The sequence below is a fragment of the Ochotona princeps genome, chromosome 13 (genome assembly GCF_030435755.1).
Source record: "Ochotona princeps isolate mOchPri1 chromosome 13, mOchPri1.hap1, whole genome shotgun sequence".
Taxonomy (NCBI): domain Eukaryota; kingdom Metazoa; phylum Chordata; class Mammalia; order Lagomorpha; family Ochotonidae; genus Ochotona; species Ochotona princeps.
This window is the reverse complement of record NC_080844.1, coordinates 33019398-33047002: the sequence shown is the minus strand read 5'-3', so window position 1 is coordinate 33047002 and position 27605 is coordinate 33019398. Positions and strand designations below refer to the sequence as shown.

Genomic DNA, 27605 nt, shown 5'->3' with positions numbered 1-27605 from the left:
AGTGACCATACCGAGATTAGAACCTGGGTTGTCTGGGTCTCAGGGATGCTCCTGATTACCAGGGGCCTAGTCAGCTCTGTGTGGGACTGGGGCTTCCCAGGGTCCTGAGATGGACCACAGGATGAGCCTTTTGGGGAGCGTGGAGTTGTGACTATGGATCCTCCTGCCCTCCCCCTCCCCCTTGCCAGGCACCTGCTTCCCTCCTGGGCCTGTGGCAGGTGGGCCCAGAAGCCTACTGCCCACCCTCAGCTGCGGTCTTCCTTGGGCTCAGGCGGGGAGCCGGGGGCATCATGCTGTTGGGAGGGCTGCCTGTGCTGCTGGCCCACATAACTCAGGGAGGCTTGGCACTCCCGAGAGGTCAGGGTGTAGGGAGATTTACGACCCCGATAAAGCCATCTCAGGGCTCACATAAGCAGCATTTGATATTTGATGATCTGAAAGGCCTTGTCCCGGAGGTGGAGGCAAGGAGAGGAGGCGGGGGGAAGACACTTAAGAAAACAAAGAGGACAGCGATCAGTTGCCCAAGGAGAGGAAAGCGCGAGTAGGGTGGAGTGCTGTCCATCATCCTGGCCGTGCTGTCACCCCTCCTCTGGCACCTGGTGCTGATCTTGCAATAGGACACAGTGAAGGCAGGTCTGGGACACAGAGCTCCAGGAATGTGGGTACTGGAGACACACTACCACCACCACCCCTGGGTCTCTGTGTACCTGGCACAGGGAAGGTGGGGTGCGCAATGCTCTGGGCATAACTGTCCCCTCCTCATACTTGTGCTGGGAGAGGACAAAGCAGCCCACTGAGGGCTTCAGACAGGTTTGGCTGCAAAGTTCAGGTCCTGGCTTTATGCCTTGGGATTTGTGGATTTCTCTGAACTCCAGTTCCTTCCTTTGGGGCGAGAGTCCCTGCTCTGCTCACAGGGCAACTGGGAGGTTCCCTGAACTCAGGGACCTGAAGTGCACCCACTGCCAAGGGCTCAGCCGAGTCCAGATGCATGGCAAGGATGATGAGCCAGGGGCAGACAGAATCATAAAGCACTGGGTCTAGGTACATGACACAAGCCAGGAAAGATGGTAGTATAGTGGGGCTGGGCGGGGTTGCAGGAGCAGGGGCTAGGGTGTGTGCTGAAGTTTGCTCAGTGCTTCCTGCTCTAAACACCACCTGTTTAGGTCACTGTCTGGCTGCCCTTGTGGTCATGTGCAAGAAGCCTTGGTATCAGAAGCCACTGAGTTAGAATCCTACCTCTGCCACAGCTGGTGAGTGACGTGGCTTTGGACCATGACTGCCCACCAACCCCCGAGGTCTGGTATGCTCACTTGACAAGCAGGCAGAGGAGGGGATGGACTGCTTGCGTTACAGGGAGAGTGGAGCCCGTATGGAGCAGAGCTTCTCGGGGCTGCCGACCCCACACTCAGGGGTGCTGGTCTTGGTCCAGGCAGGCCTGCACTCAGCCCGTGTGTGCGCCCCAAGTGTGGCCAGTTCTGAAGGGAATGACTTTCAAATCTTGGGAAGGACAGCGCAGCACGCGCACCTTCAGCTGAGTAATTTATGAATCAAATTGTGCTCCGTCAGGGCTCTGCGGCCCTGAAATAGATGCGGTCGGACGAGGTTCAGGGAGCCAGCCTCTAGCACAGTTATCTTCATAGAATCTAGCCACCCACTGGCAGGAGCCAACCTGGCCACTGACCTTGACGGCCCCCCTCAGCCTGAAGAGGAGACAGAGATCTACCCAGAACACAGGACAGCTAGTGACCTGGGGTGCTAGCTCACCATCTCTGGGCAGCCAGGCCTTCCTGTGCCACGAAGGAGGCTTCTCTGTGGCAGTGGCTCAGCACACAGCACATTGCACACAGCACTGCTTATACATGTGGTGGACGACAGCAGCTCAAACCAGAGCAGGATGCCTTGGCCTCTCCCACCCCTCCCTGGAGACACTGCTTCTAGAAGATTCCATCAGAAAGGCTGAATTATGCCAGGCCTGGCTTCTTGGTTGGGGTGTTTCCTAGGGTCTGGTTGGTGACTCAGAGCAGAACATCACTGCAGATGGTTGTGGTCAGGGAAGGGCTGGTGAGGGGAAAGCTGCAGATGGAGTTAAGGGCAAACATACCCAACAGTTTAGGGACATCAAAAACAGGCAGTTCTACCATAAATAAGCCAGGCTCAGTATGCTCACTAGAAGAGATGGTAGACTCGTGCACAGGAACTCCCAATCTGAAAACAGGGGCTGGGGTTATAGCACAGTGAATTAACCTGCCACCTGAGGCTCTGGCATCTGCTACTGCAGTGTTGGTTCAAGTCTTGGCTGCTGCATTTCCAATCCAGCCCTCTGCCAATGTGCCTGGAAAAGCAGCTGATGACAGCCCAAGTGCTTGGGTCCCTGCCACCTGTGTGGGGGACTTGGATGGAGTTCTGGCTTTGGCCTGGTCTAGCCCCAGCTGTCATGTCCATTTGGAGAATGAACCAGTGAATGGAAGATCTCTCTTCCTTTGTACCCACCCCCTTGCTATCTCTAACACTCTGCCTATGAAATAAATATATAATAGATTTACAAAAAAGTTCCTCATCTGCCCTGGGACTGAAGGCAGCACCCACCTCAAGGCTGACTTGGCAGCAACCGGTTTGCTAGCATCTCTGCAGAGACTTACTGTGGAGGGAGGGTGGCAGAGAGGGCGAGTCCCTCCCTGTTTTCCAGCTCTCCATTGGTAGAAGGAAAAGGGTGCACCTGATGGGTTCCCAAGTAAATCTGGGAAATGTCAGACAGGTGTCTTTACTGCAGGACTTGTCAGAGCCTTTGAATGTGCTAACAAGCACGGAGACGAGCCAGGACAAAGATGGCTGTGGGGAATGTCTGTCCACCTCACCTAGCCATAGAACCTTTCTTTTTTTCTTTTTTTTTCTAAAGATTTATTTATTTTATTACAAAGTCAGATATACAGAGAGGAGGAGAGACAGAGAGGAAGATCTTCCGTCCGATGATTTACTCCCCAAGTGAGTCACAATGGCCGGTGCGTGCCAATCCGAAGCTGGGAACCAGGAACCTCTTCCGGGTCTTCCACGCGGGTACAGTGTCCCAATGCATTGGGCCGTCCTCGACTGCTTTCCCAGGCCACAAGCAGAGAGCTGGATAAGAAGTGGAGCTGCCGGGATTAGAACCGGCGCCCATATGGGATCCCGGGGCGTTCAAGGCGAGGACTTTAGCCGCTAGGCTACGCCACCAGGCCCCACAGAACCTCTTTCAAAGACTGTCAGCAGAAGCAGCTGGCTAGGGAAAGCCCAGGAAGAGGCTGTGATATAAAGGAGCCACTCCTGCAGCTGGCCTCCAGGGGACATGTCCAGCATCAGAGATGGAGAGGTGACAGTGCCACGAACCCATCAGGTGCACCCTTTTCCTTCTACCAATGGAGAGCTGGAAAACAGGGAGGGACTCGTCTTCTCTGCCACCCTCCCTCCACAGTAAGTCTCTGCAGAGATGCTAGCAAACCGGTTGCTGCCAAGTCAGCCTTGAGGTGGGTGCTGCCTTCAGTCCCAGGGCAGATGAGGAGCTGCTGTGCAGCTACAATCTTTGCGGAACACATCTTTAAAAAGCCTTTTGTTATGGAAAATTTGGATGCATACAAATACAGAGACAAGAGCCCAACAGAGTCCCAACAGGTAAAAGTTCACAGTACCTGCTCAGTACTTTCTCATTTGTCCAGGGACTGCATGAAGTGCTCTAGGACACACCTGTCACCCAGATTCCGCTGTCATCAACAACTTTTGTGCATCTCACTTCATCATCACCCCACCCACACACATACACACCAAGCTTTTCATCAGGTTGCCATAGAATGTTCTAATTGTTTTAAACATGCGATCTACAGGGACAGAAATTCAGTCAAGATCTTGTTTGGGATACCCACATCCCATATAGGAGTGTCTGGGTTTGCACCTTGGTTCTGCTCCCAAGCCCAGGCTCCTGGTTAGGCTCACCCTAGAAAGCAGCAGGCAACAGCTCAAGTCCTTGGGTCCCTGTCACTTAGGGGGAGACTCAGATTGAATTTCTGGCTCCTGGTTTGGCCTGGCCCTGGATGCCATGAGGATTTGGAGGGTGAACCAGTGGATAAGAGCTCTTGTTCTGTTTCTTCTTTCTCTGAATGTCAAATAAATAAACATTTCAAAAAAATTTAAGGGGAAAGGTATATCAGGTTAAGCCTCCACCTATGGAGCTGGCATCCCATATGGGTGCTGATTTGAGATCCAGCTGTTCCACATCCTATCCAGCTCCATCCTGATGGTCTGGGAAAGCAGTAGAGGACGGCCCAAGTGTTTGGGCCCCTGTCCCCATCTGGGAGACCTGGAAGAAGCTCTTGGTTCATGGTTTTGGGCTAACCCAACTCATTATTGAGGCCATTTGGGGAGTGAATCGGGGGATGGAAGGTCTCTTACTCTCTCTTTTCTCCCCTCTCTAACTCTGACCTTCAAATAAAATAAATAAAAAACATTTTTAAATGTGCATTTCTCATAAAGACTTTTAAAAATGCAACCAAGCAGTGCCCTATAATGTTATCACACTAAACAAAATAAATGATTCTTCAACCTCACCTAAGATGCAGTTCACATTTGTTCTTCATTTTATTTGAGAAATACATTGATGAGGAGAGATGTCCAATTTGTTGGCTCATTTCCCAAATGTCAGGCCTGAGCCATGAGAAGGCCAGGAACCAGGAATTTGAGCCAGCTCTCCCACAGGGACAGAAAGGACCCAAGTGCCTGCACCGCCACCTGTCACCTCTCAGGGTGAGCACTGGCAGGAAGCAGAGACTGGAAGTGGAGGAGTTGGGACTCAAGCAAGTGAGGACTTAGTCTCTGCCCCAGGAGTCTGCCCCAAGGATGCTGGTTTTGAAGCCAGTGTCTGCTGCGGCAGCACTACTGAGTCTGCCTACAGCCCCGCCTTCAAGGAGATGAAAGACCAGGCATTGCCAACAATGTCTGCAGGGAGTGCATATGACACAGTGGCAGCCAATACATGAGGGTGCTCTTCTCCAAGGTTTAAGAGTTCACCTTTGGGGCCTGGCACAATGGATCAGTATCTAAATCCTTGTCTTGCAAGCACCTGGATCCCATATGGATGCTGGTTCATGTCCTGGCTACCCTACTTTCCATCCAGCTCCCTGCTTGTGGCCTGGGAAAGTAGTTGGGGATGGCCCAATGCCTTGGGACCATGCACCCACATGGGAGGCCCGGAAGAAGCTCCTTGCTCCTGGCTTCAGCTCGGCTCAGCTCTAGCCATTGTGGTCACTTGGAGAGTGAACTAGCGGATGAAAGATCTTTCTGCAAATCTGATCTGCCTTTTCAATAAAATAAATAAATAAATCTTAAAAAAAATCAGCTTTGTCAGTGAATTTTCCCTGGCTTTTCTGATGAGAACCAGGGATCCTGGGCTGATATGAGATGGGTGGGAGCACTGATCATTTACTTCTTGGCAGACTGGCCTCCTGCATGCCTACATCCCCCCAGCTGGACCTCCTGGCTCAGTGCCTATACCCAGGGGGTGTTTAGAGGATGATCAATGAACAAAAAGTCCCAAGACACCCCCAGCCCCCGGCTCCCCAGGGCCAGGCTCCAGCTTAGCCAGCAAGAGCCAGGATGGAGCCAGACAGCTTTGCCTTCTGAGCAAGGGAGGACAAGGCTCAGCAACCACAATCCTTCCAGAGTTGCTGATCGCCTTTTGGGGGCATACCAGTCACAGGGGAGAGTTCAGGACAGGGCCTGCTTCTTACTTCCTACATGGCCTGGACCACACACCTCTGGTGTCCCTGGCACAATGGGGTCCTCACTGTACCCTGGCTCCCAGCTTGGTGCTCAAGTGGCCCTAGAGGAGCAGGGGGAGCCCAGGATCATGCTGGGACAGACAGCATGCTTTGTGAGCTGGAGGTACTGGGTGCCAGTTGGAGAGTAAGCTGTTTCCTGGCAGGAGAAGCTCCAAGTATGGCCCTGGCATAGAGCAGAGACAACTTGCACCCAGGCCAGAATGCAAAGTGATCTTTGCTCTTCAAATCAACACCTGCCCAGCACTAGACTCCTACATTGTGGGCTGTCCAGTAAGGTGGTGATGCACAACTCTTCTTTTTTTTTTTTAAATTACTGAGGACTAGGTGAGAGCCTTGGAAAGGAGCCAGCCCCATGTGCTTGGGGTCCGTGGATAGGGGCCCACCATGCAGGCCAGCATGACGCTAGTGGCAACTGCATGCTGCCAAGGCATGCCTAGCTCCCTGCACGGTGACCAGGCCCTCTCCCCCCGCCCCCAGGGTGCTCAGAATTTCACCTTTCCTGGCATTCCAGGTGGTCTGTGTTGGAAGAAAAGCTCAGAGTCAGCCCAGGAGACAGCTTGGTGCTGTGTGTTCTGAGGACGACATAGGAGGGCTATCTGGGCAGCAAGAGTGGGTGAGGCCTGCTGGCCCTCCAGCAGCAAGCAGGTGCCATCAAAGGAGAAGCGTGGGTGTCTGGAAAACAGGGAGTGGCCAAGAAGGGTGAGCCACTGGGCAGACATAGGCAGAAAACGGTAAGCACTGTGGACATGCTAGATCTTCTCTGTGCTGGCCACCACGAAGGCTCCTCAGCCAGTCTGCCAGCCCTGCCTTGCCCCTTCTGCAGCCCACAAAGATGACCTCCTAACAACCCAACACAGATCACTGCCTCCCCAGTGCCAGCTGAATCAACTCTCAGTCCCCATTCTGGTCTGCAGGACCCTAAGTGGTCAGTCCTGCTCCTGCTCTTTGACCTCACTTCCTGTTCCTAGTTGCCTACTCCTTAATGCACGATAGTCTCATAAAAAAAATTGTTTTCTTATAATCTTCTGTTTCTTGAATACTCCCCCGGCTCATCCTTGCCCCTCCCTTAGCACGTATTGTCTCCTGCCCAGAGCTTTCCTTCCCCTGCCCTACAAGGCCACCTGCTGCACGGAGGTCCCCTTGCCAGTCCACAGCAGGTCCGGCTCAGCCATCCCATCACACTCTCATGTTATTTTCCCACAAGCAGCTGTCACTCTGCAAAACGACCTCACGCATGCATCTACACGATTATTCATTTTCTGTCATCCTCACTCAACTGTAAGTTCCTCAAGGGCAACAGCCTTGGCTGTCTGGTTCATGGCTATATCCCCAGCAGCCGGTACATGCAAAGTACCTGATAAATATTCATGATAACCAAATGAACCGCAACTCGTGGTGCCGGTGTTACAAAGGATAAACCACCTGCTGCCTGATGAACTGCAGGCAGAGCCGCTAGGCCAGGAGCAGCTACTCTGACCTCCAGGCCAAGCCTTCCTCCCTCACTCCCTGTTGGGTGAGTTGTAGGTCTCCACTACCCTTCCCCACTGGAAGGAGCCCCCTTTTGAAGGCAGGCTCCAAGGACCACCGCAGAGATGGGTCCCATGAGCCCCTTCCACTGACAGCTTCCTATGGGGCAGAGATTGGGGGGGTGCATGGGGAGGAAGGTGTTATCAACATGGTGGGACAGAGTAGCCTGGGCCCCCTTCACTACCCTGGCCTCTGTCTTCTCCTCTGTGACTTAGGAGGATTGGGCTGGATGACTCCTGGATGCCATGCCCTGCAGCAGGTGAGCCCCAGGACACAGAGCCTTTTTTGGCGGGGAGGGGAAGGAAGCTAGTGACCATCCAGGGGCCCCAGGGATCAGGGAGGTCTGACAATGCCACTGTACTCCTACCCACTTCATGGCATCCTGCCTGGGACCTGGGTTATCAATCTTCTGCTACCTGGAGAACTCCCTAAATGAAATTCCGTGTGGCGTAGGGCCTAGGATATAACGAGTCACTCACTCGCTTGGCCTGGAGAATGAAAGATGATCAGACCGAGTTCCTGGGACAGCAGGGATCTCCATAAATCTGCCAGAGTGTGTGGGGATTACTTTGTGGGATTAATTATCTGTCCTTCAAACAAAGACCTGACCTAGCGGCCTCACATCCCTTGGGCGGTGAGGGAGGGAACATGGGTGGAGGGGCGGGCAGGGCTGGGAGGCAGGTGCTGGGGCAGGCTGGGCTGGCAGTACACTGGAAAGTGCCAGTTCATCACCTCATCTCCCTCTAGAGACCTGCGTGGCTCCCTCCTGCCCACACCTGAAGTCTGCTGGGCCTCCAGGGCTGCCTATACCTGACCCTTCTTGGCACAGCTATACCTGAACCCCTCTCCCCTCCTCATGGCACTCCCAACCTCTGCTACCACTGTAGGAGAGAACCTGTTATCGGTACAGGACAGAACAAGAGTGGACTATGAGCCAGTTCAGCGTCTACCACTGCATCCAATTTCTGGCATTGAGTGTCTTGGGCTCTCCGAGCCTCAGTTTACCCTCCTGCAAAACGGGAATTCTAAATAGGGTCTGCACATGACAGGGCTGTCACAATGACCCAGTAAGGCACAGCAGTTCTAGGGAAAAAACATGAACCTCAGACTTACACAGACTCCGGTCTGAATCCTGGCTCTGCTACCTCTCTGCCCAGAGCAACCCTAATGTTACATAAACTTTCTAGTCTCAGCTTTCCTTATCTATGAAATGGAGCATCAACAGTATTTATTGGAAGCATAACTCTTATAGAGGGCCTCAGGAGCCCGGGCTCTGCCTCCTGCTCTTGCCCAAGGCCAGCCCCTCCTGCCTGTTGGCCTCTCCCCTGAGCACAGCCCCGCCCTCATTGTCAGAGAAAACCGGTGCTGATCTCAGAGGAGCTGCTCTGAGCAGGACTTGGAGGCAGCCAAGCCCCAGTGCATGGTTCTGAACCATGCAGCCCATAGAGGATGCCAGTGGCTTGAGTTTTGGTTTCTCAGTAGGGGGTGGAAAGACATGGGGCTCCTGGTAGCCACACAGGGCCCAGCTGGGGAGGGATACAAATGCCTTGAGTGTGGACACAGGGCTTGGGGTTGGTGGGGGATTGCAGCCGATGCCAGCCATGCCACACAGTGTGGGCAGTTATGGACAAGCCACACCCTGTGAGCCTCTGAGTCCACATAGATATAATGGGAAGACGGCCCCTGCCTCACCTGGGGAGAGCCTGGCAGGAGCCCCAGCTCCCAGGAGTCCCTCGGAACAACTGACTTTCCTGCATCAGTGAGGTATGTTTGGGGCCTGCAGGGTTCAGAAGCTCCCACCCTAGGACGCCACAGACCTGGGCATCCCCAGGGATTCAGGGATCCTAGGAGGGGAAGGAAGGAAGAGGACAAAGGACACAGATGGCTGTGGATGTCCAAGACCACTGGACAGCTGTGCCAGACGTGGCAGTGGCCTGGGTGGGGGCCTGGGGATGGTAGGTCAGGAAGAAAAGGAAGCCAAGCTGCTGGGTGGGGGCTGGAGTCTCCCCACTAGGAATACAGCAGGAAGGGGACTGCGAGCCTGTTCCCATCAGCCCTGCAGAGATGCATGCGGGCAGACAGGGGAGGCTTCCTGGAGGAGGTATAAGCAAGATCAGTTTTAAAGGAGGGAGGGATGTGGAAAGACGGACACCAATGGGATAAGGAACAAATGGAACAGGCTCTTTCCCACTCTTCCCAACTGCCCCTGCTTCCAAGGACACACAAGGAGTGGTGTCATGAAGTTTGTGCAAAGATGGAATGTACACAGGGATGTGCTGAGGTTCCACTGACAGTTGAACTCAAGAGTTGGGATTTGAACTTGAATCTACTGGACCAAAGCATTGAGATGCTCCCTCCATGTCATGGCTAAACCATTTCTCAGCTTGAAGGAGGCCTGTCACTTTGTCTGGAGGTGACATACCCCATCCCTCCAGCAGACCCCATGCCTGGGGGTGTTTAGCAGTTCAGGCAAGAGCTCTGCCTGGGGTGGGAGCAGAACAGGGAGTGACACAGGCCAGCTTCCTGGGAGGGGAGGGCTGCAGGAATCAGTTCCAAGAAAAGTCTGCTTTGTCAGGTACTTGGGGGTGCACCTTCACCTCCTCATGGGACTCAGACCCCGCTCTGAGTGGATTTGGCAAGGTAACGCTCCACAGCAGTGAGTCAGGAGATGCAGGCCTTGGTCACCACAGTGGGCCTCCTCTGGAGTCCTACCAGCCCCAGCTCCTCTAAAATAAGCCCCACATCCCGGGGCAGTGTTGTATGGCCTGGAGCATGCACACTTCTTGTAGAGAATCCACAGCAAGGACTGCTCACCCTCCTCTTCCTTTTTATCTTTCAGAAATGATACTATACTATCTGGTACACTCTCAAAAGGTGGCAACAGCTAAGTCTGGGCCAAATCAAAGCCAGGGGCTCCAACCTGATCTCCCACATGACAGACCGGGACCTATGTGCTTGTGCTTTCCCAGGCATATTCACAAGAAGGTGGCTCAGAAGTAAAGTAGCTGGGATTTGAACCCAGCACTCTGATGTGGCTTGCTGCTATTGCAGGCAGCTGCTTAGCCCTACGCACCACAGTGCTGGCTCTTGTTAGCTCTTGCTGTGTATTTCATAACTCAAGACTTATTTTTTAATAATTATCTATTTTGCTAGACCAAAATGGCTGACATCCAGCCATTTTTTATTTACAAAATTTACAAAACTGGTGACTTTGTGTGATTCAGTCTAACAGCTCGTGGCTTTTCATAGATACAGAACGTTCTTTACTTGGGGTCAGGGAACTTCCTCTGTAAGAGGCCACAGTGGAGATTCTGGACTTGTAGTCCAAGAGGCATATATCAAGGACATTATGTTGGTACTCCCTTAGCAGAGAGAGATGCATTTTCACAAAAATGGCTTGAGTTTGAAATACAGTAATAATTAAGTATGACTTATTTTATGCCAAGCCAATCTGAAACCAGAAGCTTTTTCTGAGCCTTCCACACAGGTGCAGGGGTCCACGTACGAGGGATCCTTTATTACTTTTCCAGGCCACAAGCAGGGAGCTGGATCAGAAGTGGAACAGTCGGGACTCAAACTGGTGTCCATATGGGAGTCAAATGCCACAAGTGAATGGAAGCTTAGCCTACTATGCCATGGTCCCAGCCCCAAATATGAGTTTTTACACCCCAGGTCTTAATGAGAAGAAGGGAATTGGCAGAAGAGGTGGGAGCCACAGGAAAGGATAAGTTTTACCTAACTGGAGTTAGTTCTCAGACAGTATTTCCAATCTTCAGATCTATGGGGAAGAAACAGCAGTTTATACCTCTGCCAATAAAGCTGACATCCCTGATCCAGCTCTAATCCCTGCTAATGTGCCTGGAAAGGGAACTGAAGATGGCCCAGAGTCTCCGCATCCAGGTGGGAGACTTAGATGGAGTTCCAGGCTACTGGCTTTGTCCTGTCCAGGCCTGGTTGCTGTGATTACTTTGAGAGGGAACCGGCAGGTGGAAAATTTCCTTTCTTTCTCTCTCTCTCCAACACTCTGCCTTTCAAATAGATAAAATATTTAAGAAAAAAAAACATTCTTAGCTTGCATATAAAGACAGAATGAATGGGGACTGAGCTACTAAACAGATGTGGGTGGGACATACAAGGTTGGCCACTACAGTTCCTGTTTGCGTCTGATTTCTAATCAGTTCCAGCCTTTGTCCACCGGCCCTGGACTTCCCATGCTGTAAGCACTCTTTGCTCACTGTTCTAGTGGTTCTGCCAACTTTTCCCTATGGATGTGCAGAAATGTCTTATGCAAGGAACCTCCAAAGTTTGTAGAGCAGTGACACTAAAAGCTGGGTTTGTGCTGTGCAAACAATTCTTGCAATCTCTGCACAGTTATCCTTATAACACACATTCCACGTACTTCTTGGCATCCCCTGCCCTCTGAGTCCCTGCAGACTCTCCAAGGTTAGTTTTCCTTCTGTCAATATATTCCTAGGGAACTGGAGCTCCTCTGACGCAGCTCAATTTTTCTTCTCTGGCTGGTACGCTATGGGTGCTAAGAAGTCCTTTTCTGCTACAAGGTCACGGAGATATACCCCCACCCCTGTTTCCCTTTATCAGGGTTCTATATTTTATTTCTCACACACAGGTCTTCAATCCATCTGGAGTCCACCTTGCTATATGGGGTATGGGAGGGATCCAGCTTTATTTTTCTCCACAGGGTGAGCCAGTTTTCCCAGCACCAGCCACTAAACAAGTCATCCTTTCTCATTGATTTGTGGGGCCACCTTTATCATATATCAAGCACTTTATATTTATCCACTAGTCTGGTACAAAGAGCTCTATTCTGCCCCACTGGCCTATCTTTAAAAATGTCAAAGATGTATTTAGAGCCCAATCCCCTATGGCCTATACCAGCCGTCCAGGGTGATGCCACCCTCTGGCTGCCAGCTCCCTGTTGACCTGCAGTTGCTGTTCATAGTGATGAACCAAACTGGCCAAATAGGGCCCCTCCAGGAAACTTGGAATTGGAACACTTGAATGCAGAGATGGCAATAGCTAATAGCAGCTGAGAGGACGTTCAAGGGCAGGCCCAGTGGAGAAGAGGCTGTATGGCCATTGCAGGTGGTGAAGATGGTGACAAAATCCAATGAGGGGCAGCTGGGGAAAGACTGAGAGCAAAGATGTATGGCAGGCCAAAGACTAGTCATCAAAACGGGTCTGAATCCCAGAGTCTGTGCATGGTACCCTACCTGGTTCAGGGCCTAGCAGGTGCAATTCTATAGTAAGGGAACCTGAGGCAGGAGGCCAACCTGAATGACCACAAGCATTCTCCTGGGACAATGATTCAGGGAGCATTAGTTCCCAGAAGGGACAGATCATGTGACCTGCTTGGGCTGAAGACAGGGGAAAGACATGGTCACAGGATAAGAAATGCCAGCAGACCCCAGAAGCTGACAGCAGAGTAGGAATTGTATCCCCCACCCTCAGCCCCATGTCCACCCTGGGGCTTCTAAGAAGCCTGTGTATGCTTCACATCAGACCTCTGTTCTCCAGAATGCAACAGAATAACTTTCCCCTGCTTGGTCATAGCTTTGCATCGGTTTGTACAGGCAGAACTGTTTCAATGAAGGAGACAGTGCTGGGGCCTGATAGCCCAGCTCCCAATGCCAGCAGGTGGGCTCAGAGTGGGGCTGGCTCGAGAACCCTGAGCTGGAGCTTCCTGCGAGCTCTGATTCTTGTCACTGGGGATGTCCTGGGGGAGTTGCAGCCATGCTGTCAACCCTTAGCTTGGTCTGCAAGACTTGTCAGGCCTCGTTGGCTTAGCCACTGCCTTTTAACTGTTCCTTCATGCACTCTGTTCCCTCCTACTCAGAGCAGGGCTGTTCTCCAACCTACTCAGAGCATACTTCAGGCCTGGCAGGGAAAGCCAGAGAACCATGCAGGGGTGCCAGTGCGCCCCATTTGCAGGGTGGTCTCACAGGTGGGGGCTGGCCTAGTGTGTGCCTCACACATTGGAGGTGACCTCAAGAGCTCCGCCACCCTCCCTGTCTCCAGGGGGACAGGCTCATGTCTGCTCCCACACCAGGTCTTGAAAGCTCTGCTCCCAATTCTTACTCCAGCAGCATGTGAACTGCAATACAGTTTATTTCATATTTTTCTTTAATTTGACTTAATTTTCCCTCTTTAAAAGTCACTCTCATATGATGAAAGTGCCTGACAAACAGAGAGCCAGATCAGGGGTCATGCACAGAGGGCGGTTTTGCAATGGAGTGGTCAGCATACTTCCACTCCTGCTGGAAGCCCAGCTTCTTGTTCCAGGAGACATGAGCCGAGGGCTTGAGAGGGGTTAACGCCGTGAGCACCCGACCAGACTCTCTCCTGGACTAAACTGAAATAGAAATTGGGAGCAGGAGCGCAGAAGGGAATGTTGGTCTCACTGTGTGATTCCATGTCATTTCACGCCCCACCCATGCAGCTCCGGAGAGCACCATGTCACAGCAGGGGGCACAGTGTTGTGCTGGGTAGAGGTGGGAGGTGGTGTGGGCACATGCCACTGGTCTGCCCTGCCCCCTACTCTGCTCTGAGCACACCAGTCACCCATCAAGCACTGTGCAGACAAATGAGTAACCTAATACGTCAGTCTCCCTGCCCAGCTACAGGCTTCTGGAAAGCATGGTTGTCCATTTACCATCTCTACTCCACAACCCTGTCTCCCAGAGCAGCCAGGAGGGGAGGCTGGCTTGTTGAGCTGACAAGTCCCTGCTGACTTCTAAAGAGGCCTGGGGGTTCCTTTGTGTCTCTGCTGCATTGTTCTTGCTGTCACCTAACACGCCCAGCATGGGAATGCAGACACTGGCCACAGCTCCTGCATAAGGACCCTTGGGCTTCCAGTCACTTTAGCCAGGACCCTTCAGGCTACCTGCTCCTGGGCTCAGAAGCACTTCACCATGAGAGTCCTCCAGGCCATGGGAGAAGGGGGTGTGGTCCCAGCTCACGTACCTGCCAGGAATGCTTCAGGATGGGGTTGGGCGGTGGTGGGAAGCAGGGCCTAGCAGAGCGAGCTGTGAAATGGTGAATTCACGTTGTGCCAGAGTTTATTCATGTCCATCAACATCTAAAATATCTGCTTTGAAATCTCAGTTTCCAGGATATTGGTCAAATATTTGCACTTGTGTGTGTGTGTGTGTATGGGTGCGTGAGAGAGAGAGAGAGAGAGAGAGAGAGAAACCATACAGGAGCATAGTGCAGGATCTCTGAGAGTTCAGCCAGGCTCTAAGGCAGGCCTGGTAATTCCCTCAAGCTGGGCAGCCAGGTCAGGGATCTAGGAGCGGGAAAGATGCCCCAGGACCAGTGGGGTTCAGTTCCTGGCCTTTCCACCCCCCTAGCTCTGTGGTCTGGGGCAACCTGGCTTCAGTGTCCCCCTCTGTGAGATGTCTTCTCAGGATTATAGGGAGCTGGTACAGGGAAAGCCTTCAGCTCTGCTCCTGAAAACTCAGAAAGTGGTAGTTGTCCTACTGTGGCAGCATGGTGGGGCAGAGGAGCAGCCCCAGTCCTGCCAGAGATCCCTCTATCTCCAGGGTTCAGGGCTTCCTGGGGACACCAGGTTGGCCAGCCAGCAGTGAGGCAGCCAGCAGAGGCTTGGGAGTCAGCTTCCAGCTTCAAGTGGCCCTGTACCCGGGGCATCTGCCAGGAGATGGGCAGAAGGCACACAACAGATCAGACTGAACGTATAGCCACCCCCTCCAACACACACACACACACACACACACACACACACACACACACACACACACACTGTGGCTGCCTCTGGAGCCTTGGCTGAGCACTTTCCAGGGAGAAGTATGGGGCTGGCAAGCCTACGGACATTCACGTGCTCAGCATACAGGTATTTTTTCTTGCATGTTTGTCATCAGTCGGATAATGATTGTCTTGACGTCATTTCTCAAGTGTCCATGCTGTGTGGCAAGATTTGCCATGTACCTCATCTAACCCTCCATGTTACCTTATGATGCTCCCATTTCACAGGTGAGGAAGCTGAGATGCACACAGGAGAACAAGGCTGCTCAAGGTCACCTGAGAGCTGAGGCTAGGCTGACTGCCAGAAGGGACAGTGACTAAGGCTTCTGACCAATCCATTCACCCCTAGGTGCCTTGCCCATAGCTGGCACAAAATTAATAAACATGGATGACAGGGGTGCCAAGACAGGAAGGTAGGTTACAGATGTCACTGCCTCCGAGAAAGTCATGAATCATAGCTGTGTGCGAGTGGGAGTGGCTGACAGCTGAGACGCTAGGGCTCCATCTGGCCTCTCGGCTTCTGCGGGGGTACCGCAGGGCGACTCCCTTGTCATCCCACCCCCTCAGTCTCCCCCTCCCTTCAGCTCCTACTAAGACAAGGGGGAAAGGCATGGGGGTTGTGAGTGACTCCCAGCTTAATATCTTTGTCACCACATTGCAAAAGGGCATGCCTAAGACGGCGCCTTATGCTTAATCTTTCTCTTTTATTGCTTTTTCTCTTGTATGATTTAACCTTGCACCAGGTATCAAGCTAGATAAATACAAACTTTTATTTCAGATTAGCCCCGGCTGGGTGCTGCCTCAAACGCTGAGCAGTCATCCAGGGAGTCCGCAGCAAAGGGAATTGGGGCATGAGCTGCTGAGGGGGCACTCCGCTCTGGAACAAAGCCCCTGGAGACCTTTCCTGGGTGGGAATAGTGAGGGTCTCATTCTGTGTTCATGGCCTGGGCAGGTGGAGACAGGCAGCCGAGGTCCCCTCAGCATAGCTTCCTAATAATGCCCTCCCTAAGTGCCACCTGATTCAGGGCTATCTCTCGCCTTGGTGTTTTCCTCCACAGTGACCAACCAGCTGGGAAATGCCCCACACCCCACAGTATTCCTTTATATACTACTGCCTCCTTTTCTTGAATGGGGTCTATGATGACAGGAGAGAGACTGGCTCTCATTCTGCAGGTGGTCCCCAGGGTGCAGCATGGAGCTTGGCACCCAGCACCCACTCAATGGTTAACTGAGGGAAGGAATGGATCCCACTATTCCAGATCCACACAAGGACTAGTAGGCTGACAGGAGATTCTTGGAGTTGGGCAGAACAGGGACCAGTGGCAGAGAGAATACAGGCTTTGAGAACAGGATGACCTGGGTTGAATCCTGGCACTGCCTGCCATTCCTGGCTTGGCCACCCCAGCCAACATTCTGGGGCTTGGGGGGAGTACAGGGATGGGGAGAGGGGATGTGAGTGGAGAGTAAAGGCAAATTCTTGCATGATTCATATATATAGTGGTGCAAGTTGTAAGAACAAAAATCAGCCCATGTTCCTACAGACAGGGACACAGGCCAGGAAACTGTTGCATCCTCACATTCTGGAGTTGCAAACAGTCGTAAAACCAAACCAGTAACACCAATGGGCCTCACACGCTGGGTACAAAGCACAATGTCCCAGCAGGACACTTTAAAAATAAAGTTCAAAGTCGTCTAAGGGCAAACAGCAAGTGGTCCACAGACAAGAGAGGACTGGAACACACTCATGGGAAAATGCAACAAAAAGACAAGTTTATTCTGATTAATGAAAAAAAAAAGTATAAGCCTTGTCTTTAAAATAATAAGCATTTTCATGGATAATTGGAAGACCCTTTGTGTATGTAACAAGACATTTTCCAAAAGCAAGAGGACAGAAGGTAAAGGGGTCAATGGTACAGCCAAGGGGGCTAGGAGTGGATGGGACTGACAGGTAGGAGGGTGGGAGGGTGGCTGTCTGCCTCTGGGTGGCTAATGGGTTCCCATGTGGCCAAAACTTTAGGACAAGTTAAGAAGGAAGCAAAGGGGAATCCCGCCAGGCCCGATGTGGGTTAGAAGCCAAGAATCCCGGGTACGGACGTGCCCCAGGGTGAGACATACAGAGGGTGCCAACCCAACAGGGATTGGTTTCAGAGACCTCCCACCTCTTGTAAATGAGCAGAACACAGCCATCCTAGAGAGAAGAAAGAGGCAGAAAAGAGCCAATCGGAGACAAGAGACCATGACAACGGGGACATGGGAGAATTCTTCCTGCCCTGTGCCACTTTGGCCACTGCCCCCATAGCTGCATGCACTGGCGCCCAAGGACTCCCGCAAGCACTGGCACCCTGAGCGAAGCTGGTCACTTAAACGTATGTGTGCTCGCTGCCATCCTCACCAGGGTGGGAAGCTGAAGACCCAGCTGCAGGGTGAGGACTTGAGGATGTCTCATGGAGCAGCTGGCAGCAGGAGGCCTTGGGTCCCAGTGAGAGACAGAAGGTCCTGGCCACAGGGAGGGTGTAGGTTAGAGAACAGGAATGACGTGGGTCTCAGGCCACATGCTGTGAAATCTCTTCAAGTCCACGGCCCCAGGGGCTGGCACTGTGGCTTAGCACTTAAAGCCTCTGCCTGCAGTGCTGGCACCCATTTGGGTGCTGGGTCAAGTTCTGGCTGCTCCACTTCCAATTCAGATCCCTGTTTATGGCCTGAGAAAGCAACAGAGGATGGCCCAGTTCTTTGGAACCCTGTAACCACGTGGGAGACCTGGAGGAAGCTCCTGGCTCCTGTCCTCCATCTGGCCCAGCTTTAGCTGTTGCAGCTATTTGTGGAGTAAACCAGAAGATGGAAGATCTCTGTTTCTCTCTGTCTCCCTGCCCCTACCCTCCATCCTGTAATGCAGCTTTTCTAAATCCGTAAAAGACAGAAAGGCCACAGCCCAGTGTAGTTTGTGAGACAGAAGCCGGGCCAGCCATGGCTGCTGACCAAGCGCATTCAGGGCCTCATTCAAGGAGAGAGAAAGGACTGGGAGCCAGGGGCAGGCAGGGGGACTCAGGCTGTCACGCAGAGCACCAGGAGAGGCTGCTGGTAGGAGGCACACCCCCAGGGTGAGGTCCCAGAGAGGCACCAGCTGTGGATTGGCCTGGGTAGTTGTGGGTGTGATGCTGGGCTCTGCTTCCTTGTGCTGGTGGAAGTAAACTGTCAATAAACCTGTGTGTTTAGATAATTGAATTAAGATCCCTCCAGGGAAGAGCACTGGGGCTCAACAGGCTAAACCCTGGACAGTTTCTTCATTCCTGCTGGAGAGGACTGCTCCTCAACACTGCCAGAGGGCAGGGCGGCTCAGGGGCCTGTGTGAGGGCTGGCATTAATCAGTGATGTCTGCCTTGGGTAAGGGAAGGGCTCTTCTGTTCTATGTGTTGATGTGGGTTGAGGGTGACATTTAGGGGCATTCACAAATAGGCTTTCCTTGAAAATGCAATCTTTTCTACCCTGGCTGCCACCAGGACCCCTGAAAGCTGGATTCACTCGTTTCTTTTCCTGCATTATCTACAGGCAGCACCTCCCTGAGCCTGCTAACTCTGTCCCCTGCACACCTCCTCAATCACCCCTCTGCCTCCCTAGACAACGGCCAGTGGGCTGGTCAGCCTCCCTGCAATGTTCTGACCAGGTCACATTCACCCCCTTCCCGCTGTGTTCAAGATCCCACCCCTTTTCCTTCTATGCCCTCTCCCAATGCCTAGCCCCCACCGCCCCCAGTCCCTCCCTCCCAGGCCTGGCCAGATGTTTCTGGAGCTACCAGACACCCACTGCGCTGCCCCAGGCTGGGGGCTGCGGCGTGCAGCTCCCATCTCCAAAGCAATTCTGCTTTGGCTGAACTCTTGCTTCCCGGGGGAGAAAAAGGCCAAGCGGCTTAATCACAAGGGCTTTGATGTGCATCGGGTGATGGCCTCCTGATAGCAGCCCCCTAGGTCCTGGCTGGGGCATGCTGGGGGGCTGGGGGGTACTGCCTGACAGCAACAAGCTGGACTCCCTGTGCACACACACACAGCCTCCCCTTCCCTGCACAGAAACCTCTCAGGGGCATTCAAATCATGCATAGCCCTTTACGCTGGGTCACCACATCTCTACCTTCTCCCCATTGCCTACCGCCAGAGCTAATTTAGACATTTTTAAGTCTAATTTTCCCCTCCCCTTGGGTGAAAATTTACTATTGCATCTTCTCTCCCACCTCATCTTTCCCCCGACCCCCACACCAGGTTCCAATTAAGCAAGTTTAGAAAGGGGTGTAAATTTGGCTTTTCTGATCATTCCTAGGTAGTGCTGACACTGCTAATCTGGGGACCACACTTTGAGCATCTCTGTTGTCAAGGAAACCGGGTATGCTCTGGAGCCAAGTTCACACCGCTTTGCCACTTAACAGCGGGGACCCCAGACCAGTCCATGTAGACTCTCTGGGCCATGGTTTCTTTGTCTATGGAACGAGGGACATTAACTCCCTTGGAGGCCTCCTCACTCATGTCCAGCTCAAACTTAACAGTGCACGGGGCTCCCTCCCCCTAGAAGCTGCAGAATTAGGAGACAGGGAGAGGGACAAGCAGAGAAGCAGCCTCCTTGGCCTGGAGAAGGGCTAGCAGAGTGGTCTGGTCCCAGGTGGAGGCTGAGGGCAGGAAGCAGCAGGAGGCTCTGGCATGATCTTATTCTCCCGGTTGCACATCCCAGGTTGACAAGGGCCCTTGCGAGAATCCAATGCCAGATTCCATCAATTGGTGTGTGGGGGGTGGGTCAGGATTCAGGTAACATCAGACGGCAAGGCTGGGGAAGGAATGGGCACTGGGCCTCATTGCCACGTACTAACCTGCACTGTGACCTGAGAATCTGTAGTGTGGCCTGAGAATCTGCAGACTGGGCAGGTTTGCAGGGAACGGGGACCTTACCTTGGGCAACCCTGGCTTTCAGTCCCTCTGCAGTGGGCTCCCTGTGCCAGGAGTCAGAAACAGGTGAGGGCCAGGCCTCTGCGAAGACAACAGCCAGACAGGACCCCTGGGCTCTTGTTGCCCTAGATGGGCATAGTTGGGGAGCAGAAGAAGGGTCATGGCCAGTAGCTGTATGTGGCTACTACATGCTGCCAAGTAACAGCGACAGGGAAGTGGTCTGCGGAATGGCAGGCACCTGCCTGTGCTGGGCCCCTTGTGAACACTGTTGTTGATGCCTACACCTAGCTCCTTCAGGTAGGGCTGACAAATACAAACCGCCGTATTGAAGACAGGCAATAAGGAGCTTCGGTAAAGGTGTATGCTGTGATGGCTGTTATTCAGCTAACATTCCTGTGGCTTCATGCAGCTACCATTTCTCTTGGGTGTGGGTAAGAACTGGGGATCTATGCACTTAGCGAGATTCACATGCACCTGCCTTGTTAGCTATTGTCACTGTGCTACACCGGGGTAGGGAGCCCCAGAACTTGCTCATCCTATGGCTGCAAGTGTGCGCCCTTTGCCCAACATCTCCTCAATCCCCCACCACCTCCAGGCTCCAGAGATCACTGCCCTACTCTCTCTTACTGTGCATGTGGCTTTTTCTCTGATCCCACGTGTAGGTGACACACAGACATAGTATTTTCCGTGTCACGCAGCTTGAGACATCCATCTATGTTGTCAGGAGTCATTCTTATTTTTTAAGGTTGAATAATATATACACACACACATATATCTTCATGTATATATGTAGCATGTTTGGTAGTTTACATGTCCTAGCTGATGTGAACAGCACTACAACAAACACGAGGCATTCACCTTGCATTTTCACTACTAGATGAGAAAGACACCACTGGCCCCAATTAAAAAGTGGGGAAACGCCTGTTTTGCAAGGGTAAGAAACCCACTGAAGGTTGCTCGGTCACTCAAGGTTAGGGGAGACAAAGCAACTGAAGGGGCCTCACAGGCTCCCCTCTTGCCTACACCAACTGTCCTATCCACCACCTGCTGCCAGCCCCTCCCCTTCACACCTGCTTGCTCCAGCCTGCTCTCCCCTAACCCATGGCTTGACCATGTTCTGACAGTGGTGAGCTTCCAGCCACGTTCCTCTGCTGCTGTCCCTTCTAGAGGCTCCCTCGTGGCTTTCAGACATTCCACACTTGCAGGGCTGGGCCCTGCCCTCTCTGTGGCCTTACCTCCCCAGGACCCACCATGTACCCGGCATCCAGCCAGGATGCCTGCCTGGTGTGAGAGTGCTCAGCCCCTCATGCACACTGGGTCTTTGCCTGCCTATCTGCCTATTCCCTTCCCCACTAGGCTCCCTACTGTGCCTGATTGGAATGAACTTCCCTTGGCAGTGTCCCTCCCATGGATGTGTTCTGCTTCTCACTGTGGACATTTCTGAATTCACAAGAGAGGAACAGGGGAGACTCATGGGACCCGCAGGGGGCCACCACTCCTGTCAACATCACCATTTCCTGGGCTTCCTCTCCTCAGCAGCCTGTGTGGGGCTTGAAGCTGCCGCTCATGGGTCTGACTCCCCAACTAAGTGACAAGTCTGACTTCCTAACCAAGCTCTTTCCAACTCAAGGCATCCTTGGAGAAGACCCTGATGTTGTGGCCAGTCACGCCTCCCAAAGCTCACTTATTTCAGCTAATACTGTCCCTGGAAGGCTCGAGCTACTATCTTCAGCTTGTGGCTTAGAGGACTGATGCCTAGTGAGTTGCATGGCTGGTCTGTGGTAGAAGCCACACCGAGGTAAGATATGCTAGAATGAAGTTGTCTACATGCAGGGAAGAGCAGCACATGCAAATCAAAGTCTCTCATGGGTACAGAGAGTTGAAAACCGGCAAATTTTATCTTGATAATATATGAGGATCCAAGCTGTGGAGCAGAGGATTAAGCTCCCATCTGTAGTGCAGCATCCCATATAGAAGTGCTGGTTCGAGTTCTGGCCACTCTACTTTTGATCCAGCTCCCGGCTAAGGTGCCTGGGAAGGAAGCAGATGATGGCCCAAGAACTTGGGTTCCTGCTACCTACTTAAAAGACCCGGATGGAAGTCCTGGCCTCTGGCTTTGGCCTGTGCTAACCTTGGCTATTGTGGCTATGTGTGCAGTGAACCAACAGATGGGAAGATCTCTATCTCTGTGTAGTTCTGCCTTTCAAATAAATAAGTATTTTAAAAAGAATGCAATCTGTGACCCAGTGTATACACAATACACCCTCTTCAGTATGGCATCTATATGACAGACTGTCGGAATGGCTGCTCATCATTCTGGCACCCAGAACCTTCCGAACCCTATATTCACAGTGCCTCTGACTCAGAGCAGTCACACTCCAAAGGTGGCTCTGTTGGCCAGCTCAGCTGGAGACCACTACCATGGACAGCGGCTCTCAACATGATTAGGATAAATGAACAAAAGAGGAAATGAATGAAGGTGTCCTGGGGACCTTCAGGTCCTGATCCTACCTACCAATAACTCATTCTTAATATTCTGTGTCCCTTACGAATCTCCCCAGCACCACCCTCTCCACTGAGGGGACTGCTAACCCCAGGCCACAAAGGAGGTAGATGCTCAGCATGGACAAGAGGAGCTGGCCCTGAAGCTCACAACTTCGGGCTTGGTGCTCTGCAGTGGGACAGGCACAGCTGCCCTGCATGGCAGGTCTCTATCAGGGAGGGAGGGATAAGGCCAGAGGGGCATTGGGATAGGAGTCCACTGAACCCACTCTGGTGTGCCCTTGGTTGGTGGTAGGGCCAATGCCTGGGGCCCGAGCCGGGTACTCTACGGAAAGGCACCTGCCTTTCCGCAGACTCAGTTTAGTCACGTAGGGCTGCAAACAAATTGATGGAGATGGAGCCATAACTTACTGCTGAAGGCCTTTTTGTTCTTGGCAAAACAGTGGGGTCGTTAGTAATGGCCAAAGCACTGTGTGTGGACATAAATCCCCATGGCTGCAGGGCTGAGAAACGGCCAGAGGCCCGGGCCAGGATACCTGGGGCAGGTTAACCACATGCTGCGGATCACGGTGCGCTCAGCGTGCGCCCGCCCACTGGGGCCAGACCTCCGCTAGGTGTAGAGGGAGCGGCCATGCAGCGCAGGCCAGGACAGACACAGACAGGGGCCTGCCCAGCAGAGCCAGCTGGGGAGAAGGAGTAAGTAGGGAGGGAAAACAACGAATGCTTTCCCCAGGCTTCCCATGGTTAGAGGTGGTGGTAACAAATGCCGAGAGGGGACAACCAGGAGCCACCCTACGAAGCATCGAGAGTGTTCACTTGTCAGGGATGCACGTGTGTGCCACAGCTGCTGCCTGCTCCCTTCCCACACCCAGAGCAGACTCTACTAGCTGAAGACACACTCATTCATTTCTCCACCCTGAGCCTCTTTGCCTCCATAATCTTCTTCACACAGCCATTACCAATCAATCAAAGATGGTGCAGGAGAGGAAACCCATTGGTCATCCTTTCCAAAAGCCCTCAAGGCTCATCTGTGCCGGCAGTGGGAATCCTATCACATCATGCTAAGTGTCTGGCCTTAGAGAAGTTTCTGTCTTTTGCCCCTATTCCACACAAGCCTTCCCCCACCCCCACAGCTTTACACCCTGGGTCTCCATTCTCGTCCTTGCCGACCTGGCCCAGGAGATTCTGCCCCTGGGAAATTCTGCATTTGTTGTGTCCAAGTCCCAGGCCCCAGACTGCAAGCCCTGGGACTGCAAGCCCAGCCCTGAAACCAGGGGCACCATGGCTTGGCCCTGCTCCCCATCCAGGAAGTGGGGAGTGCTGGCTGCAGCTGTGTTTGAAGACTGGAGGGGAGCAGAGGATTGGGCTGCTGGCTTTCAGTAAGCAAGTGCCTTGGAGGACAGGCTCCCAGGGTCACTATGCTGTTCCCAGTCTGGACATGTCCTGGGGCTGGGTCCTGACTCTCTGCCCTCCCAACCCCACGCCAAGCTTTGGGACACCCAGAACCAGCCCAGAAGTAATTCTCTTCAGGCTGTGTCTGCTTGGTACTGCCCCCTTACTCACTACCCACCCCAGCATCGTCCCAGGCTCACTGTTGTCCCCTCCATCCCAGCGCAAGTCCCTGTTCCCAGGAGACTTATATCTTGCCTTGTAATTTGCACCGCCCACCTGCACAGGCCCCCACCTCCCAACACCTCTGCCCACATGGAAAGAAACCATTTCCCAAGGGTACCCTGTCTTCCTACAGTGGTTTTCTCACACCTAGCCTTAGGACCATGCTCAGCAGAAGTGCTTGTGATACCATGAGAAAGGGCCAGTTTCCAGCCTCATCCCACACCCACAAAATGAGGACTACTGGGAATGCCCAGGGCTCTGCATCCAGGTTATAGGAACTCCAGGTGATTCCTGGGCATCCTGGGGTTTGAAAATTCCTCCTTGCCCTTCAGCGACTCATTTATTCACTTCTCATGCATTGGTACATTGTGAGCTTTTACTCTGGATCCTGATCAGGGAACTGATGGAAGTGTGTGTGTGGGGGGGGTGCTGAGTGGCACAGATGGGGTTGGTAGGGACTGAGTGGCACAGACGCCAAAACAGCTGGGCTGGGCTAGCATTTGCTCTAGGTCCTAGGGTACCCTAGGCTTAGAGGCATAGGATCATCCTGCCAGCAGCTACGGTTCCTGTATTCCTTGAGATATGGGTGACACCCAGCTCCTGAAGGAATGATTTGCTTCCATCAGAAAGTTTAACAGAAGCCAGTACTTCGCACACATCAGTGAAGCCCTGTGCATACAGTAAGTCATTAGACACTAAACCACCTTGAGGTAGGCTCTTGCTGTTCCCATTTCACAGGTGACAAATGAAGGTATAGAGACGCACCCAGAACAACCTGACTCAAGAGACTCCATCCTCTGTGCTCCAGACTGTTATCCCTTATCCCACCAAGGCAAGTCCCTGTTCTCAGGGGTTTAGGGTGGGGCAGAGGGTTGGGAGTGGCCTGGTGGCCAGTGTGGGGCTGAGCAGCCTCTCCCCAGCAACCTTGCTGCCCAGACACCCAATCCCAGGGCAGCCAACGGGGTCACTTGCACAGTGAGCTGCTGTCTGGGGATGCATGACAGGGAGCCATCACCCATCACCACCTCTGTAGTCAGTTACTGTCCTACTCAACCAAAGGACACAGGGAGGGGAGGGGCTCATGCACCTGTCCCGGCACCCTCCCCAGTATGCAGGAACTCCTCCTGTGACAAGAGTATGAGATCAACTGGAGATGCAGCTCTGTTCTAAAGCCATGTAAACAGTCCCCTTCTCACAAAGCAAGGGAAGAGCCAGAGCACAAAGGAGGCTGGAAGGAGGCAGCAGTGCCCCTGACCTAAGCTCCCAGGTGTATGATGCTGCACACCCTCTGGCCCCATGGCCACTCAGCAGCCTACATACCCAGCCTCCTCTCCTCTCCAGGAGCTGGACCAGAACTGGTCCAGCAGCAGGACTCATGCACTGTCCCTCAGGCCCTAAGGTTCCCCTGAGCCCTGATGGGGGCTGCTCTAAGGTGGAGGAGAGGGGAGCAGGTGTCCCTGTGCCTTACCTGACACAATGGTGTAGCCAATCCCCCGGGGACGCCCTTTGTCCTGGTCCACGGCAGTGATGATGCGCACCGTTGTGCCCTGGTGGGACAGACAAGGAACTTAGTCTGGTCACCCAGGTTGTGGCCTTTGCACCTGTCCTGGCACCCACATGCCCCCTCTCCCAGGCTGACTTGCTGTTGTAAGGGCAACCCAGGAAGTAGTGGCCATGTGCTCAGGTCTCGGCCATCCCCAGCGCCCCTGGGACATAATTGAGGCTCCCAGGCAGATACCTCACGGTCTTTTGGGGATGCTTAAGCATGGTGCCTCCTTCCCTTCCCCATTTGCTGCATTTGGTGCGGCTAAGCCACAGGACAATGTTCAATAAAGGAGAGACCTGATCTCTACCTGAACCACCCACTGGCTTGCTGTGTGATCTCAGATCTCTCTGACCTGTTTGTCCACCCTAATGTGAGGGTGTCTAGACAGCTGTTGCAGGGAGGGCTGGCTGCCAGGGTCACAGTCACTAAGCACAGCGCCCATATGGTTTTTCTCTGGAGTCACCAAGCAGCACTCTCCAGGGGCACCTCAACACCCAGGGAAGTCCCTGGGTCCTCAGAGGCCTGCAAGCATCTCCCCCTGGGCCAAGAGGGCACTCAGAGAAGTCACAGGTGGGCAGGGCTCACAGCAGGCCCTCAGCTGCCTGGGGACAGGGGACATGGAGAACAATTCTCCTCAACAGGGGTCACAGGTATGTGGAAATCCCCACCACACCCCCACCCCAACCTTGCAAGCTCTGACAGGTTCCTGACAAAGTTTGGGGTTTCATCTCTTTTTGGGTGAATAAATCCACTTTTAATAAAACTCTGAGCTTTTAATACAAGTGCAGACAGAAAGACTGGAGATGTTATGAGAAGGAATTAACAGGGAGGAATGGGGGCTCCTGGGACCCACGGTGCTTGTTGCCAGTCTCCATGATTACATTTTCAATCCACTGCAACTTATTTCTGCAGATGGGTGGCCAGGGGCAGCCCTGCCCACTGCCCAGGGCACTCTGCCTATGTTGGCCCCGGGGAAGGGCGCCAGGAGAACACCGGGTGGGGTGGGAGATGGGCCCAGTCTATGTCTTCCCTGGGAGGAGCCTTCTCCTTGTGAAATGAGCTGCCATCCCCTGTAAAGACCAAAGGGGTGATATGACAGGGTGGCTAACGGTCTGATTTTCTGCTCAGAGGCCTGCATGTGGATCCTGTGAGTGAGAGACTTTTCACCTCTGCCTCGTTTTCCCGTATATGAAATGGGTATAACAACAGTTTCCCACTCCACAGCAACCAATTTTAAAAAAAGTATGTGGAGATTGGAATGAAAAAGCGTGAATTTGATACAAAAACAATTATGAAATTCATGCAGTTTTTTCACAGTCTGCATGTATCATGGAAAAGAATACTTTTTGGGTATTGACATAAACCTATACTTTTAATTCTATTTTAATTCTGCTTCCAATTCCCTGAAGTGCTCTTGGGCACAGAGACTTCTGAGAAGTGCCTGGTGCACAATGAATGCAGTCAGTTTGCTTGTGACAGTCACGGGGTCCTGGCCAGGCAGCACACCTCAGCCAGCCACCAGCAGCTTCCTCTCAGAGGCCGCAGGTACACATGACATTTCCAGTTTCAGGACATTCAGACTCCCTAATGGCGTAACTCAGGACCTTCCACCCAAGGGCAGCCAGCAGACTGTGAGGGGCCAGCATTAACCAAGCACCTGTTATATGTCAACTCCAGTGTGGAATCTCACAGCCCTGTGGATCAGGATTTGGGGTGAGAAGGGTAGTGTGGTAGTGGTGGAGGTGAGGGGAAATGAGGGCTGCATTCAGGTGGGTTTTGGGGGATCATTCTCCAATGGAGCTGTCAGGACTGAGGCTTCTGCACCCAGTGGGGTGGGGGACAGCAGGATCTTCTCTGGGGGGGGACCATGGATGAGTGTCCCCTTTGAGGCCCATCCCCTCTGCAGCA

The 27605-nt window shown here is 53.0% G+C and overlaps 1 protein-coding gene across 5 annotated transcripts in view; it reads right to left on the bottom strand.

The window, feature by feature from the left end:
* CDH23 (cadherin related 23) overlaps positions 1–27605 on the bottom strand; it is a 375667-nt gene that overhangs the window by 166434 nt on the left and 181628 nt on the right. For all 5 annotated transcript variants that reach the window (XM_058671237.1, XM_058671240.1, XM_058671242.1 and 2 more), the window contains one exon: positions 25620–25698. In XM_058671237.1, the coding sequence (XP_058527220.1) occupies positions 25620–25698 (79 nt within the window). The remainder of the gene's footprint in view (positions 1–25619; positions 25699–27605) is intronic.